Here is a 16211-nt window from a genome sequence, read left to right as displayed (position 1 = left end):
TAAGACTGAATTCTATAAATAACCGTAGTTTTCCTCCACTGAGTCTTTCTCATTATAGCAGTTTTGTTGTAGGGTAAATACCCTTCCCTCATTTAACCTCCTTAGCTTAGACCAGACTCTACCTTGCATAGTTTTCATAGTTACAGTTTCTTCTACCTCTGATTTAGGTCAAGCTAATTTGAACATCACTAGTGGGTGATCAGACCACTTACTGGGGTCAGATCATTAACTACAATCAGACCTGGTATCATGAGTATTTAATCAAGGCTATGGCATCCTTGAAGAGTTGGGCCATTAACCAATTGTATCACAACTATAGTCTCACAAGAACGAAGGAGGTCCCTAATCTGGGGGTGTTTCATGCCCTCTGCCCAGTTATTGCAATCCTCCAAAATCCAGAAATTGGCATGAGTCAGAGTAAGATTAGTGACCAGTTCAAAAATGGTAGAATGAAGCCCTGCAGGGTCCCTGGGGGGGGGGTCTATAGAACAAAAGTCCTGAAGAGACTACCCCACTTCTTTCCTTTAGCGAAAAGCCTAGCAGTTCCACCCCTTGTAGTTTATCCATTTTGAGGGTTGTTAATTCCCACTTTGCTTTAAAATTAATCGCTACTGCTCCACCTCTTTTTCCTGTCCTAGGTTGATGGATGACTTTATAACCTAGCAGGCATGTAAAGTCCAGGTCTGCTCCTGAAACAGAGGGGTGGCGGGGATCCACGTTTCTGTGATAAAGAAAAGATCCCACTCATTTGAATCAAGTTGAATGCACAATACTATGTACTCAAGTACTATGCACAATTGAACTGGGCTCCCAATCCTTGCATATATTCTGCTTCTCAACAGCTAACTGACCCATAAGAAAAAACTGGACTGTAGAGCCCATTTCCACTGTGGGGTGAGTGTTTTTTTTTTTTGTGGGTAAAATATTTTACTAACATTAACAAGGTTAGGCTAAACCAAACTTCACTAACTCAGAGCTCAAGTAGAAGAAAGGACGATGGATTTTCTTTGTTCACAAAACATTCGCGGGCTGGAGTTAGATAAAGCAATTATCCCCTGCTTCAACAGGTGTGAGCATAAAACTATTTACCCAAGTAAACACCTGTAGACAAGACCAGGTAGCTTACAAGTGTAGCTTGGAAGTGATTTGTTTCCTACGGGCTGACTGACTTTAATTTAAGAAAATTTTAGCTGAGATAGAAAATTAAAAAAAGCACAATTTCTAAAAGAAAATCAATGATTTATATAGGTGGGTGTGTGTGTGTGTGTGTGTGTATATATACACACACACACACACATATACATACACACAAGTAGGTGTTCATATGATTTTGTTCTGCTCTTTGGGTGTTCATGCATGTGGTTACAGTCTGGTCTCCTGGTTTTTCAGCAAGCACAGAAACTATTTACTTTCAGATTCTAAACAAACAATTCTGAAAACAAACTTTTCAACGCTGCCCACTTCCTGATTTAAAAATAAGTACACAGCTATTAACACCACCCAGTGATTCTCATGGCAGAGCTCAGCTACAGCAGTCGTGACATTGCAAAAAAACTCTGAGCAGTGCACAGGAAAATCACAATAAAGAACTCTAAACTCGCCACCTATACTCTCACATGTCTGACTCTTTAACATCTTATATAGCCGCCTTCAAACTAACAAGAGTAAAATAGGTAATTTACCAAAGCATTCACTCGAAATACAGTGCTGATTTCAACATCTTCTACTTAGGGCTGCATCCTGATTCCTGTTGCCACCACAAAGCATGTGAACGTTTCCCCTCACAGGGTCTTGTCGAGGGCCATTTCAATAACACAATTAGCACCTTCTGCCTTTAACCTGAGGAAATTTAGGGCAGACCATGAGGTGCTAACAAACTACCATAAAAATAAACTTAGTACATTATGTTATTTCTTTCATTTTGCGGCTTTGTAAGCACGGTCTGAACCCATCATAATGCTAGAAAACGGTACAGAAGGTACTGAAGAGGAGTGTGAGGTAAGCAACTAGGTGTACAGTGATCTGTTATAAATCTAACAACACATTTAACAACACCAGGCATATGTTATGCTGTGAGACTATGTGCACTAGGACCTTGTGGTTCTAGGCAGACTCCACAGAGGTGTCAGGGTGCTGTTATTAACGGTTAGGACATGATGCGAGAACAGTGTTTGATCGTATGTTGAGAAATAAAGACATCTGGTACAGAGCTACATGTGTCGAGTGTTCCTTAGCAAGCTCCCAGGCAGCAAAGGATGCTACAACTGGTGACGAGTAGGGGATATGTGCCCTGAAGAACAGGGTCTGATCTCCCTGAGAGTTTACGACAACATAGCAAACTGCTTGTGCAAGACGCATGTGCCCAAACTGATGAGAAGCCATTTGAAGCTGGCGTGTGTGGAGTCAAAAACCCACTCCAGCCCATATACAGCCCTCAAAGACATAGAAGGCCCCCGAACAGCCCACCAAAATCCATTGGTAAGGCTAAAAGTAAAAATAGTGCACCGCACCAGAGAGAAATCATCAATACATAACGAACCGCTAAAGTCAGTGACAACCAAGTACGATGCAAAAAGCTAAACCCAATGATGATCAAGTGCAAGAAACTGAATCACTACCCACCGCCAAGAAAGACGACAACGATACACAATTTCAGTTCAGGCATGATGACCCAAGTAAAAATACACAGATGGTGCATGCAGAAGGTACAGGTCCAAGTGAACAGCATGCACTTTCAACGGTGGTAGAAAAAAAGAGCAAAGTATGATGCAGCTGTGTTTCTGAAACCACCACCGCTCTTGGACAACGCCAAAAAGCAAAACATTGGCACCAGATGGACCATGTGGATCAGTGAGATGTTCGATGACACAGATACCCTAGAAGAAAATTATTAAGTATCTAAAGAACATTGCCGGTGACAGAGTAAAAGAAGTGCTGAAGAAAATCTCACAGACTGATGCTATGTCGTACCGTCAAATCAAAGAAGCATTGAGTCCCAAGCTCAATCCGATGCCAAATTGCTATGAAAGGTAAATTTTCAATCAAGCAAGACAGCAAGCTGGTGAAACGATGAATGAGTTTGTTTAAAGACTTGACATGCTTATCAAACACTACAAGTTCAGTGAATTTAATGATGAAGAAGCGATACGGCTCAGTCATTGATGTCTGTTTTTCAGACTCTTGGAGAAGGTGCATATTGAAAGACGCTCGGTCTAGAGAACATGTTAATGGCTGCAAGAACCGATGAAAGAGCAGAGCTACAAGCTGCTGATATGGAAGTTGGAAAGGTGAAAAATGAATCAACGTTGGTCATGAAAAACAAGTACAAGTACAAGACAGATGCACGCAAGTTGACATCCTTAAAAGAAGAAAAATGTGTGTTTCCAATATGGTTTTTCATTTCCCCCTGAAGGTAAATGTCCAGCTAAAGGATAGATATGCATAGGATGCAGGAAAGAAAACTACTGCATAACAATTTGTAAAGCAAAAGAGAAACCAAATATTTCACAGCGAGAAGAGAAAATGGATATCAGAAGATTCCAGAAGCATTCTAGCCATGCCCACAAGGACAACAAGCATTTGCAATGCAATGTGTCTCGCATTTGCTTGGGTTAAAGCTATTAACATTGTAAACTCGTAACAGAACTTTTCTTGCCACACAAATAGAAAAAAAAAATTGAGCGTCATAGCGCTGAAATTGCAAATAAAAAAAACAAGCACGATCGCGCTGTGTGGTAAATAAAAAAATTAAGTAGTCCAGAAACCAAGCTGAAAACATTGAGCCTCGTATGTTTTCAGAAGTTGGCTGGTGCGCTCGAGGAGGGCTAAACACCAGAAAAGGCATGACGTATGCATGCCTTTCACTAATGAAATAAAGTGGATTTTAAAAGACAAGCCTACGAACCAATGAAAGTGAGAGGCGTGAGTTGGGCATGGTTAAAAGCCCAAAGAGAGATTATAAAGGGACGGAGCGCTTGTGCGCTCGACCCTAAAAAATAGCATCAGTTGCGACAAGTAGAAACCGGACTAAGAGACTGTGTAGGATGAGCTTGACGGCGATCGACTAACATTATCATCAAGCACCAGTGAAGAAAATGGATGTGCCATGATGATGTCAACCAAGAATGACAGATGCATGTCGGTTTGGCCGCATGCAAGAAAAAACAAAAAAATAAAAAGGTAAACCATCAAACAAAACAACTGAATTTATTAGGACACTGCCACAAGAGTACAATAAAAGTCAACGGTTGCCCCATAACCTTTATCATAGGCAGTGGTGCACCAATTAACATCATGCCAGTCAAGAAGTTTAATATTCTGTCTCCTGTGCCATGCCTTGACACATCAAACACCAAAGTATACACATGGGCTGTCTCCAAATCGTTGATCAACGGTCATTCATAGTGACAATGCGACACAAAGAAGTATCAGTGAAAGTGTCCATTCATGTTTTTCAAGGAACTTCGTCTAGTGTATGCCTATTCAGTTTTGCCACTGCTGATGACATGGGACCGATATCTCTCAATTACAAGTTTCACACTCAATCTGAAACTAAGTTCAAATGTTATTTCATGGCCTAGAAAGGTTTAAAGAAATGAAAATATGACTTTAATGAGAACATTCTCCTTGTTATCCAGGGGCACCGGCGAGTACCTTTTCACTTGCATGAAGCTGTTGAGAAAGAACGCTGTTAAGGCATGACATAATTAAGCGCTTCACCAGCCCTACACGATGGATTTCGCCCATAGTGGTGGTGCCAAAAACAGACCGGGGAGGTGAAGGGCACATCTGTGTTGATATGTGCCAGGCCAACAAAGCAATCGAGCGAGAACGTCATCCTGGTCCACACAAAGCGGACATGATCATGAAACTGAGTGGTGCCAAAGTTAGCTCCCGTCTTGACCTGAACAAGGGATACCACCAACTCGAGTTGGAAGAGAACTGCAGGCACATCACTACTTTTTTTTTTTAACTCATGTTGGTTTGTTCAGATACAAAAAGGTTGCATTTTGGAGGGTTAACACTCTGAAATATTTCAGGGTGTTATATGGTGAATAATTCAACCTGTCACGCATGCTTTTAATTACAGTGACGACATACTGGTATTTGGAGCAGCGCAAGAGGAGCATGAGAAGGCTCTTACACAAGTGTGCCAGTTACTTGCAGATGCAGGTCCCACTCTGAACAGCTACTTCTCCCAACAAGATGTCACTGTTGTGATCTTTCTTGGGCATGGCCAGTTACTGTTCAAGCTACATTTGTGACTTTGCTACAGTGAGTGCCCCACCGAGTCTTGACAAAACGAAATTTCCCTTTCCAATGGTCTGCATAATGTGATCAAAGCTTCAAAAGCATAAAATGTGCTTGAGAAAGCAACTGAGATGGCCTATTTTGACCCCCAGGTGCATACTGGGATCATCAAAGATGTGAGCCAATAGGGGCTGGCCACTCCTTGCTCATCAAAATGGTCATCTGAATGCTCAAAAACACACTGTGGAATAGGTCAGTCGGAGCCTGTGTGACACAGTATGTAACTATTCTCAGCCGGAGAAGGAGAGTCTGGCTGTAGTGTGGGCCTGTGAACATTTTCATGTGTTTTTATACAGAAAATGTTTCAATATCCTTACAAACCACCAAACTCTGCTCATTGTCTTTGGAAATCTGAAAGCAAAGAAGCTCCCTCACACAGAGCTGGGGGCTGCGGCTGCAATTATACACAAGCCAGGTAAAGGTCAGAACCCTGCTGATTACTTTTCACAAGTACCACATTGTCATAGTGCGACATCCAAAATGGCTGAAAAGTACATGAACTTCGTTGTGAGGTCTAGTATGGCACCAACACTATCCATTGAACAGATTACTGCTGCTACCAATGACAATAAAGACATTATTTCAACTCAATTGCGAAAGAGATACTCAACCTTTTGCTGAAGATGTTTAATTTCAAAAACTCAAAAATGTACACAATGAACTGTCTGTAACCAAGGAAGGTGTTGTATTGAGAGATATGGCAATTTTCATACCCGAGAGCCTCAAACAGCAAATCATTGAACTAGCCCATGAAGGACATCATGACACTGTAGCCAACAAAACAGGCCTAGGAGAGCAAGTGTGATTCCTGGGCTCATACGAGCAAATTGAAAATAAAATAAAAAAAAGAGTGCCATCTTTGCAACTGCTTTTCCACCAAAGTGAATTAACATCCAGTGACAATGTCTGACCTTCATGCACAGGTTTGGCAAAGAGTTGCAATTGACTTCTTTGGGCCCTTAGGGAATGGACATCAGCTCCCGAAAGTCATTGATGAGTATTCACGCCTTCCTTTAGTAGAGGATTTATCATCAACAACCCATGACAAGGTCATCGAGAAGCTAGATGACGTCTTTGCAGCATGGGGTATCCCCACCATTCTCAAAACTGACAACGGTCTGCCGTTCAATAGCAAAGAATTCAAACAGTTTCTAATCAGACTACGGGACTGATTACGAGTTTTGCGGCCCGTGACTGCTATAATGGCAGTGGCAGTCTGACCGCCAACAGTCTGGCGAAGCGGACCGCCGCATTATGAGTTTGGCAGTCGAGGAAATAGGAGACGGCCAGTTTTCCGCCGCCACCGCCAGGCTGCACAGACCTCCGCGGCCTTGTGGAGCCGTAAACAGGCCTCCAGAGACCATGCTTCCGCCAGACTTCTTACGAGGTTGCACACCGCCAATGTGACCACCGCGGCCCAACTACCACGGATCAGCAGGCGGAAACAACAAGTATAAAGGGAGACATTTACCTGCACACAGTCTCACACGTCCGGAGCCGCAATTAGCCATTCCTAAACGTAATGCTGCTGCTCCTGCTTGCCAAAACACATTGATTCCAATGCAGACGACACCAACCGTAAGTAAAAAAAAAAAAAAAAAAAAAACTACGTGTATTATTAACATGTACAACAAATTTTTACCGCTATAAAACATCTGAGGGGGAAGCAGCAGGGCCAGCAGCTATACCGATTTATCCAGACACACACACACACACGTACTGCAACAGAGACACCCACACAATCACAACACGTGCACCTCAGCCATCACACACACACATACTGACAGCCACACAATACAGGATCAGGGACACTGAAGGCCACACACAGCAACAACACCACAACTACTGCACAAATATATTCCACACACTCACACCCAACACTGGCCAGGGACTGCCACCACATACAACACACATCTACAATCATCTGCCAGGGCACATACACACCACCATCAAACAACACTGCAAACGACACACAGCAACAATAGAACTACTGCACATACACAAATACATTCCACATACTCACACCCAACATTGGCCAGGGACTGCCCACACATACAACACAGATATACAGTCATCTGCCGGGCACATACACAACACCATCATCAAACAACACTGCAAGAGACACACACTTCATACACAAACATAGCACAATGGACCAACAATGCACACAGAGAAAAAAAAGACAAGACACAAACTGCACCATCCACAACAACTGCACAGCTGGGGTAGGAGCATCATGACCATACTTCTAAGGATACTGCATTGGGACACATATCATGGTAAACAAAGCCCCAAACAACAAGCGCACAGCAGCTGGCCACAATTATCAGGGACTCGCAGGGGCATCAAGGGGGCATGCAGGCACCTCAGTGATGTTCGGTAAGACGAGTTTGGGAGGGGTTGACTTCTTCTTGGCGGGGCGGGGCATGGGTCCAGGGGAGGCCTTGAAAGTGGAAGGAATGGCCAGGGGGAGGGGAGGGGGAGAAACAGGCCCTTCCCTATTGATAGTGGTCTGCTGGACTTGGGCTCCAAATAGATGAGGCTCTACTCTAATGATTTCATCCACCATGACTCTTAACTCATCATCTGTGAAACAGGGATGTTTTTGTGGTGACATGGTGCTGGTGATGAATTGTTAGATGTGATAAGTTGACGATGCTGTGTGATGTGGGAGTGGCAGGAGTGAAAATTTTGGTAGGGTGCAAGTGTGTGTGCTGGGGTGTGGTGAGGATGTGTGATATGTACGCTGTTGGAGATGGTGGGCTGCATGATCTGAGGTTTGGTTTGCTCATATGTCACTCTGGCTTCTGTTTTCGGCACAGGGATGCAATGAATTGTGGTATGTGCAGGGGTGTGTTTTATAGTGTGCTGTTCAGGTGTGTCGAGTTCATGAACGTGTGTCCGCTGTGTTATCAAAACCATCCAATGTGGTGTTGTGTATTACTGTGGGGATCACTGACCGCCACAGTTCACACCGTCATTGGAAGACCACTATGGCAAGACCGCCATTGTGATTTTCGATTTGTAATAGGTTCGGTGGTTGGTTGTCAGGCTGGTGGTTGGTTAATCGGATTGCCTCTTTCCTGCCCTCCAGAGTCCTGTTGTATCAGGATATTGCCTGTGTTTTGGCAGTCCAGGCCGTCTAACTCGTAATACGGCAGTCTGAATGACTGCCAACATGGCGGTCTTTTGGCGCCTGCCACCAACTAGCGGTCCGACTGCCAAACTCGTAATGAGGCCCTAAATGCCAAGCATCAAAAGTGTACATCTCTGTGGACACAAGCCAATGATGTAGTCGAATAATTCATGGGTACCCTCCAAAGGGTAACTCAACAAGAGACGATGGAGGGAATCAAGTTAAACCAGACCCTGTGTCAAACCCTCCGTGCTTATTGTTTAACTCCTCACTCCACAATTAGTTAGAGTCCTACCACATTGCTAACTGGGAGAGCCATCAGGACTGAACTACTACAGTGCACTGACCTCTAAATGCCAACATGGTTCGTGTCACAGACACTTCTTGAAAGTGCAAAACAAAAGCATACTGAGACAGGCGTTGATGAGCTCAGGAAACAGTCTTTGATGAAGGTGAACTGGTCCTGGTCAAACAGAAAAGAAAGGGGAAAACCAACACCCCATTTGCTGTTAATCCTCGGAGGGTGGTGACGTGCGAAGGACACAAAGTGTCAATGCACAGTCCCCGACAGACCATCACACGGGACTTGTCACTTTTTAAGAACCCACCTCAATGTTTGACAGGTACTAGAATGCTAAATGAGGCAATCACGTCTGACAGTCCAGATCAAGCATCTGAACTGATGTCATTGGTGCACAACCAGAGTTCATCTCAACCACCTCTTACCACTCGATTTGACAGACTAGTGCGAGCACCTCTATGACCTATTGAAAAACTATAATGCGACTACTGTTTATACATTTTATTTAACGAGGGGGTGGGACCGCAGTGTTGTGAGACTTTATGCGCTAGGACCTTGCGGTTCTAGACAGACTCCATAGAAGAATTATGTAGCTAGCTGGGAGGTGTTAGGATGTGGTTATTTACAGTTATGATGTGATCAGAGAGCAGTGTGTGATCATATGCTGAGGAATAAAGATGTGTGTTACAGAGCTCTATGTGTGGTGTGGTTTATAACATACTCCCAGGCTGGGGAGGATGCTACAGCATACAGTTAAATTGAGTGGTAAATTCAAGGACTATATTGTAACTGTAAGAATGAGTATTTCAGAGGAGTATGGGAGACTGTCTTGGTAGAGTGGGGAGTAAAGGCATATAAGTTACAAACGGCAGAGGTACAAGCCAAGATGCTTTTTCAATTGTGTGAACATAACATAGCCTAACAAACCAGATATGAATAAAGGAGATACACTAAAACCACGTAAAATGCTCTTCCCATGAACGTAATGAAATATGGAGGGACAACAAAAAAGAAGGGGTGACAAAACTGCGGACAAAGGAAATGGAGGGACAAGTGGGAATACATTTTCAGATCCGATGATTATCTTGGGCTTTATGTTGCTCAACATAGCATAACATGGTTTTATTTGAGCAATGTAGGGCTCTCTGAAGTGGTGGGGATGCTGGTTGGTTAGGTCTTCCAGCATCTCACCAGGACGATTATAACGAGAATGGGGGAGAAAAGGCTACTTTCTAGGCAGGAATAACTTTCAATAACCACAGTGTTCCATGTGAGACAGACTGGTGCAGGGTTTGCTTTTACCTCGTGCATAATGTTGTCGCGTAGGTTCTCATTATCCTAATGAGACTACTGGATTTGGGCGGCAAAATCGCCTGGGCTGCAGGGGACTGAGTCTGAACCCGCTCCGAGTGACACCTGTCGGCCTAATCTGGGTTTACTGCGGCTAACTAGTAGTGCCTCATCTCCACCCAAGAGCAGGGTTAATTTGGGCAACCGAGTGCATGACACAAATTACTCCTCAGGGACATTGTGGTCACTCAGATCTCATCAGTTTCTCTTAGTTATATTAGTCTCACATGTGCAAGGACAACCAGAGGCAGAATAAAGTTCAATAAGGTTTTATGGAAGTAACTGCATCTTAGATAATAAAGCATGTACTGCAATAACTACGATGATGAAGCACAAAAGGATTACAAAAATAACAAGGAGAGTAAAACACAGAAATAACACTACCATATTGTCACTAGGGTTTGTATAGATAGTTTCTACCTAGACTATATTAGAGCACAGCGTTTTAAGCTCTAGTTCTGCCCTTCAGGTTTCCCCTGGGAAGTCATCATCCCTCATACCTGAGAAAGAGGCCTGTAGTCTACATAAGAAGCGAAGCAATCAGTATACAGTCGTGGTCATCTGGCTGGAATCTCCATCTAACGTACATGGGTCAAGGCAGTGTTTTTATAATGAAACAGATGATGTTCCAAGAAAATATTCCCACGTAAGTGTGTATGTTTCTGTGAACAGTGGAGACAAGGCGTACCACTTTTGCCGACAACCTATCTCACTGTATGTAGCCTTGAGAAAGCACAGAGTGAAAGAAATGTCAGCGGCAGGCCTAGTCTGCTAAAATAACGTGTGTAAAGCTATAACTAAAATGGCTACTCAACAGTGTTTCCATGCAGAGCTAACCATGGTCCTATAAGACATGTTGCTAGACTATTTAAGAAACACGTGGACCCTCACATCTTACACCATGCCACCAGTCTTTTTCTGCCTCTCCAAGAATTTGAGATGGTGCCAGCAAACAATAGAGAGAATTACCTACTATTGCCAGGTGAAAATAATGAACTGCACTCATACTTGTTTATCCTATCTGCAGACTACAACATGGAACTGGAGAGACTCAATGGGAATTTTAGGCACCATTCTAAAGTGGATCCAGTTATTCCTACAAAACTGCAGCCAGCAAATACGGATAACGTCAGCTAAATCTTTGAAGTAAAACGCAGCATGTGCAATGCCTTCAGGATCGTTCTTGTTACCCATGGCTTACATCGAAATGCTCTACTTGGCACAAGACAGTTCCAATTCCAAATCCATCTCAATCTAAGGAATAAACATGTCACTGATTAAAATATTACTGTGTACTTGTACTTGGCCCACGTCTATTTTAGGGCGAAAGAGAAATACCTCTGGTACTAGCATGGTCAAGGAATAACATGGTGCCATTAAATTGGCCCACATTCCTTGAAATTTGCTCAAACCCAACACAAAAAAGTAACAACCCTGGGCATAACCTCTGACAAAGATCTAATCATCTAAACCCAAAATAAATGAATGCAGTGGTCAAGAGCTCCAACTTCAATTGCCCATGCTCTGAAGCATTACTGGCTCACTTGTTGTGGCATGCGCGGATTAATGCAATGTTTTAAACTATTCACCTCAGAAAGTACCACAAAGCTAGGAAATTAGGGTGCCCAGTTAAGCCGGAAGCACGAAAAATGAAGCTCGCATTAAACTGTGTATAGATACTTCTACAGTTGTAAGAAGTACATTTGCAACTGTGCTGCACAGCAAAATATCTATAGAAAATGGGAAACAAGCAGCAACCTGAAAACAAAACAAATATGCTATGAAGTATGCTCAATAAACTTTACTGGCTGACTGACAGGTTAGTATGTACAAACAGGGCTTTGTTTGCTACACATGCTAATGTGATGAACATAATTTGATCCGAATGGCTGTTACATTATCGTTCGCCAGTAATAATGTTGGATTTCTGGTGCATTTTAAAGAACCAATTCAAAAAACCTTTTGTGATCATTTCCGAGATGTACAAAAGCAGGTTTACTCTTACGTTTATAGAAAATCTCAACGTTTCATATAATTAAAAAGCGTTCCTTTACTCCAAGATGTGTACACGTCACCAGCATTCATAAAAATAACTTTCTGCATACGCAAATTCACAAGGGTGCACTTTCGTGTGCAGATATACAATTAAAAACGTATAACTGCAATTGAAAACCTTTTGTTCTTTTTCTCCATATTTAGAATATTTTTGACAAAGTTGCAAGAGCTTTCCGGGAGGGAGACTGCTTGCAAATGTTTAACGAGAATTTACAAACTTGAAACGTTTTCATTGTTTACCAACATATGATTGGAGAAACACCAAGCAACGCCCACACACTTGCCAGTGATAGCAAATTTGCTCATATGGAAATTACTCCCCTCACTCCAAATTCTTTGAACTAGGAGAGCGATTATACATGCACTCAAGCTTAACTTAGGCGCACAAGATCTTTTGTAAACTAAGCTACATAAATAGGCCTGCCTATAAAAGAACACAAGGTGCTATATGTGCAGTGACGGACATGCTCAGAATGATCTTGGCTGCTTTCGTGTCTCATAAGTGCATTTATTTGATTTTTCTGCGTAGCCACCAGAAAAGGTGTTCGGGTGTTTCATCAAGCAGCACAGAGAACGGCAATGGATGAATGCTAACAAAACCTGAGCAGTTTCACGCTCTTTAACCATAGAAGCTAATATTGATTTATTCATACTTAAATCAAAGTGTTCCTAACTTGTAGTTGAGTACATCACAGCAATTGAGACATGGGTGAGTACAGATAAGGAATGCAAATTTGGCCCAAGTCAGCCTGGAATTAAGGGCCTTTCCCAGTTGTGCATTTTTCTATAACTATGCTGCGTTAGTTACAGAACATCCACGAAAAGAACATTAAAACTAAAGCACAGCCCATATAAAGAAAGGTACGCTGGCAAATAAAATAGTTAAATACACATCCGTAACAATGTTTTACTAAAATTATTTTTTCAAACACAAGCATCCCTATAAACTCCAAAGTATATGCTATAGTTCATGGAAGAGTGAACCTCCCAATGGTAGCATTCTTTCCTTCTAGGCACTTTCCTATGCTCTATATATACAAAATGTAATTTAAAATGTATGATAGAGATCAGGACAAAGATGGTGGCTATCCAAATGAGTGACAGCGTTTTCTCTTATACCACTGAGTATGCAGTTACACACTCGCTGCAACACGATTTGAGCTGTCTCCGATACACGTATGACATCTAAACAGTTTCCACAAGGGCCACACTGCATTTACACCCTTTTGTACCCATCCAAACACTGCCATCTAATGTTTAAAAGTCCATTCTCTCACTCTTTTTCTCTTTGATTCACGCCAAGGTGAAGCGATAAAGTGTATTACGTGCAAAAACCTGGTCCTGATGCATGACACGGAAACGCTACCCATCCAAGACGCTTGATAGACAAGCTATGCCATCCAAAGCACTCCCATGGTGTATTGTACAGCCCCACCTGCAAATCCATTTTGGTCAATGGTATGAAAAGCTACATAAATGTAACTACTATACAATATCAGCACATTTTGTAGTTTGCACTTGAGATAGCAGAAGAATTAATGCAACACCACTGGCAGATGCCCCTAACTGGTGAGTCTCATTACGGGACCCTCAGGTTACTGCCAGGTTACATCAAGGAATCTCCATCTGATATTCCTTCTTTGTCCTTGGTTGATTCTCCGTGTTATCTTATTAGCCCCCCCACAAGTACCCTGTTTCATGTTCAGCATATGAATGTTTGTTATTCAAGCAAATGCCTCTTGCTAGTCAGAACCATCCTTATGTTGTAGTACAGCTATCCACAAAAAACGTATCACTCTGTACCCTTTTATACTCCTCGTTGTATGAATCACAATGGCAATGCTAGGTGAGTTATTGGAGATACTTTTCAGACCCAACTATTTAAATGAGCTTCAAGAACTAGCACAAGCACTTTTGTCACGTTCAGAATAGAGTCAGTAATTCTCTATCTTATGTGCCATCTGAAAAGAGAACTTGGCCAGGGTGCCATATCTATTCCACAGTTTACAACGAACTTCTTCACTGCCACTTTATGGGGTTCATAGCACTTAGACCGCTCATTCTTATTGTACTTGCAGCCAGTAACAGCCTGGGATGATTCAAATATGAAGATTCTGCCATTACTCTGGTCTTGATTTACAGAGCGGAATGTGACTGAGTCACATTTACTTTTTTTTTTTTTACCTAAGAAGCAAACAAAACTTTCTGAAAAATTTCCAAGAGTTAAAGAAAGCAATTCCCACATATGGAAAGACAACAGAAAAGTGCATTAGCAGTTTGTGTTTAAAAAAAAAATAAAAAAAGAAATTCACTTACTCCCGCTCTCAGTAGAGGCGAAATTGTATGTGTTTTCGGAGTCGAAAATTCCCTGAAAAGTGTTGAACATTACCCAGAAGATTACATGATGTTTAACTTTCAAACATATCCCCCAGGAACACACACTTCCCTACCATGATAAAGTCTATCCCTTCAAACTACAGCGACGGTCAAAACAGTTTTTCCAATCATACCTTCTCACAAGCACATTTTACTAACTATCTTCCATTACACACGTCCTAATGAGATTGCGCCATCAGATTTGTCCTGGTGAACATCTACCATCACACACATCCTGTTTGGAATCTCTCTTCATGCCTGAGGTTCTCGTCGTATGTGACTAACAGACTACCCAGGATCTCAATTCCCCTCACCTCTTATTCAAATACACTCTTCAGGCACACTGGTCTTAAATGCCCTTTATTTTGTAATCGCAGGTCGTCTCCCAGGCAAAAGTGAATAAAATACTTTTGAAATTATTCTCTCTTTGGTCAGACATCCACCCGAAATAACGGTCTTAATATTCTGAGCATTTCTCAAGCTCGCAATCTCGCATTAAGTACACCCTCAACCATAACAAACTCTTCATAACAAACACAAAGTCATGATTGTTACTGCCAACACTTTACCTGGCCAATATCGCACCCTTCTTAGATAGCTTACATCTTACTCCCGGGTGAGGACGCCCCTATTCTTGGCTAGGACGTTCCCCGCTCTATTCCAGCCGCCACCTCACCGTCCATAATTTCCTGATCTCTTTACATCCAGGAGGCACATCTGCTCCCCCTGGTCGGGTTGCTCTTGCCTCTCTGGTCAACCGCGCCCAAGCCAAAAGCACACTCTCTCAAAGGTTGGGGATACCCCCAACCCTGGACCAAGGAGTCCCTCCCTCTCTTTGGCTCAGGACATCATCTTAATTGTTCACGATTTCCACACGGCCCCTCCTCGGGACCCCCCTTTTGCCTTCTCCCTAGTTCGAGAAGACCCACTAGGACGGGTTGCACATGAGCTCGCTCGTTAGGGATCACCCACTCGGGGGCTTTCAGGATTTTCACCACTGCCTGGTTGAGCTGAACCTAGCTTACTTCGTGACCATAATGGTCTTCCACCCCCAGCCAGTGAAGTGCTACACCTGCCTGCCCCAGCCCTCCGGCAGCACTGTTCTTCTATTCTCCCGTGCAGGAATCACTCATTCCAGCTGTTGAGGAACTTCACTCCTCACTGTCCACGTTAAAACGTGTGAATCCAAACCAAGACAGCCACCCATCTGGTCACGCCCCCCTCGCCCGGGGCGCACACCGCGCTCACCTTGGGCGTCAGAATGTGCTCCATGGCGCCAGGGAGCCCCTCCTCGGTTGGGCTGCTGCCGGAGTCTCACCCTGGTCTCACACCCACCGGCGCAGCAAAGTTTACACTCGCCATCTTTGCCCGGCTGTGTCCGCGCCAGTCACTAGTCCGGAAAGCTTCAGCGGCAATGATCGCGAGAGGTGCGCGTAACCATGGAGACGGTCGGGCACGCGCCATAAGGAGAAACGGAAGAAGGACCAGAGCAAACACTTCAACCAGGCGACCATCTTAGTGGGAGTGCCGGCTGCTTCGGTTCATAAAACTAGTGCCAACAGGTCCTTTAGTTGGGCACTAAACATAGCAGAAGAGATAGATGGCCATTGCATTAAAAAGAAACTATGCAACTATGTTGCAGACAAAATATAAATTCACGTATTTGCAATAGGGGGTAATCAT

At 43.2% G+C, this 16211-nt stretch overlaps 1 protein-coding gene across 2 annotated transcripts in view; it reads right to left on the bottom strand.

Annotated features, from left to right (window-relative positions):
* Nucleotides 1-15944, bottom strand: part of MTMR8 (myotubularin related protein 8) — a 226249-nt gene extending 210305 nt beyond the window's left edge. For both annotated transcript variants that reach the window (XM_069210536.1, XM_069210544.1), the window contains exon 1: nucleotides 15777-15944. In XM_069210536.1, coding sequence (XP_069066637.1) covers nucleotides 15777-15800 — 24 coding nt within the window. In that variant the 5' untranslated portion in view covers nucleotides 15801-15944. The remainder of the gene's footprint in view (nucleotides 1-15776) is intronic.
* Between the last annotated feature and the right edge of the window lie 267 nt (nucleotides 15945-16211).

This window comes from Pleurodeles waltl, chromosome 2_1 (assembly GCF_031143425.1).
Source record: "Pleurodeles waltl isolate 20211129_DDA chromosome 2_1, aPleWal1.hap1.20221129, whole genome shotgun sequence".
Taxonomy (NCBI): domain Eukaryota; kingdom Metazoa; phylum Chordata; class Amphibia; order Caudata; family Salamandridae; genus Pleurodeles; species Pleurodeles waltl.
Note: the sequence above shows the minus strand (reverse complement) of the source record. Positions and strands in the feature narration are given on the sequence as shown.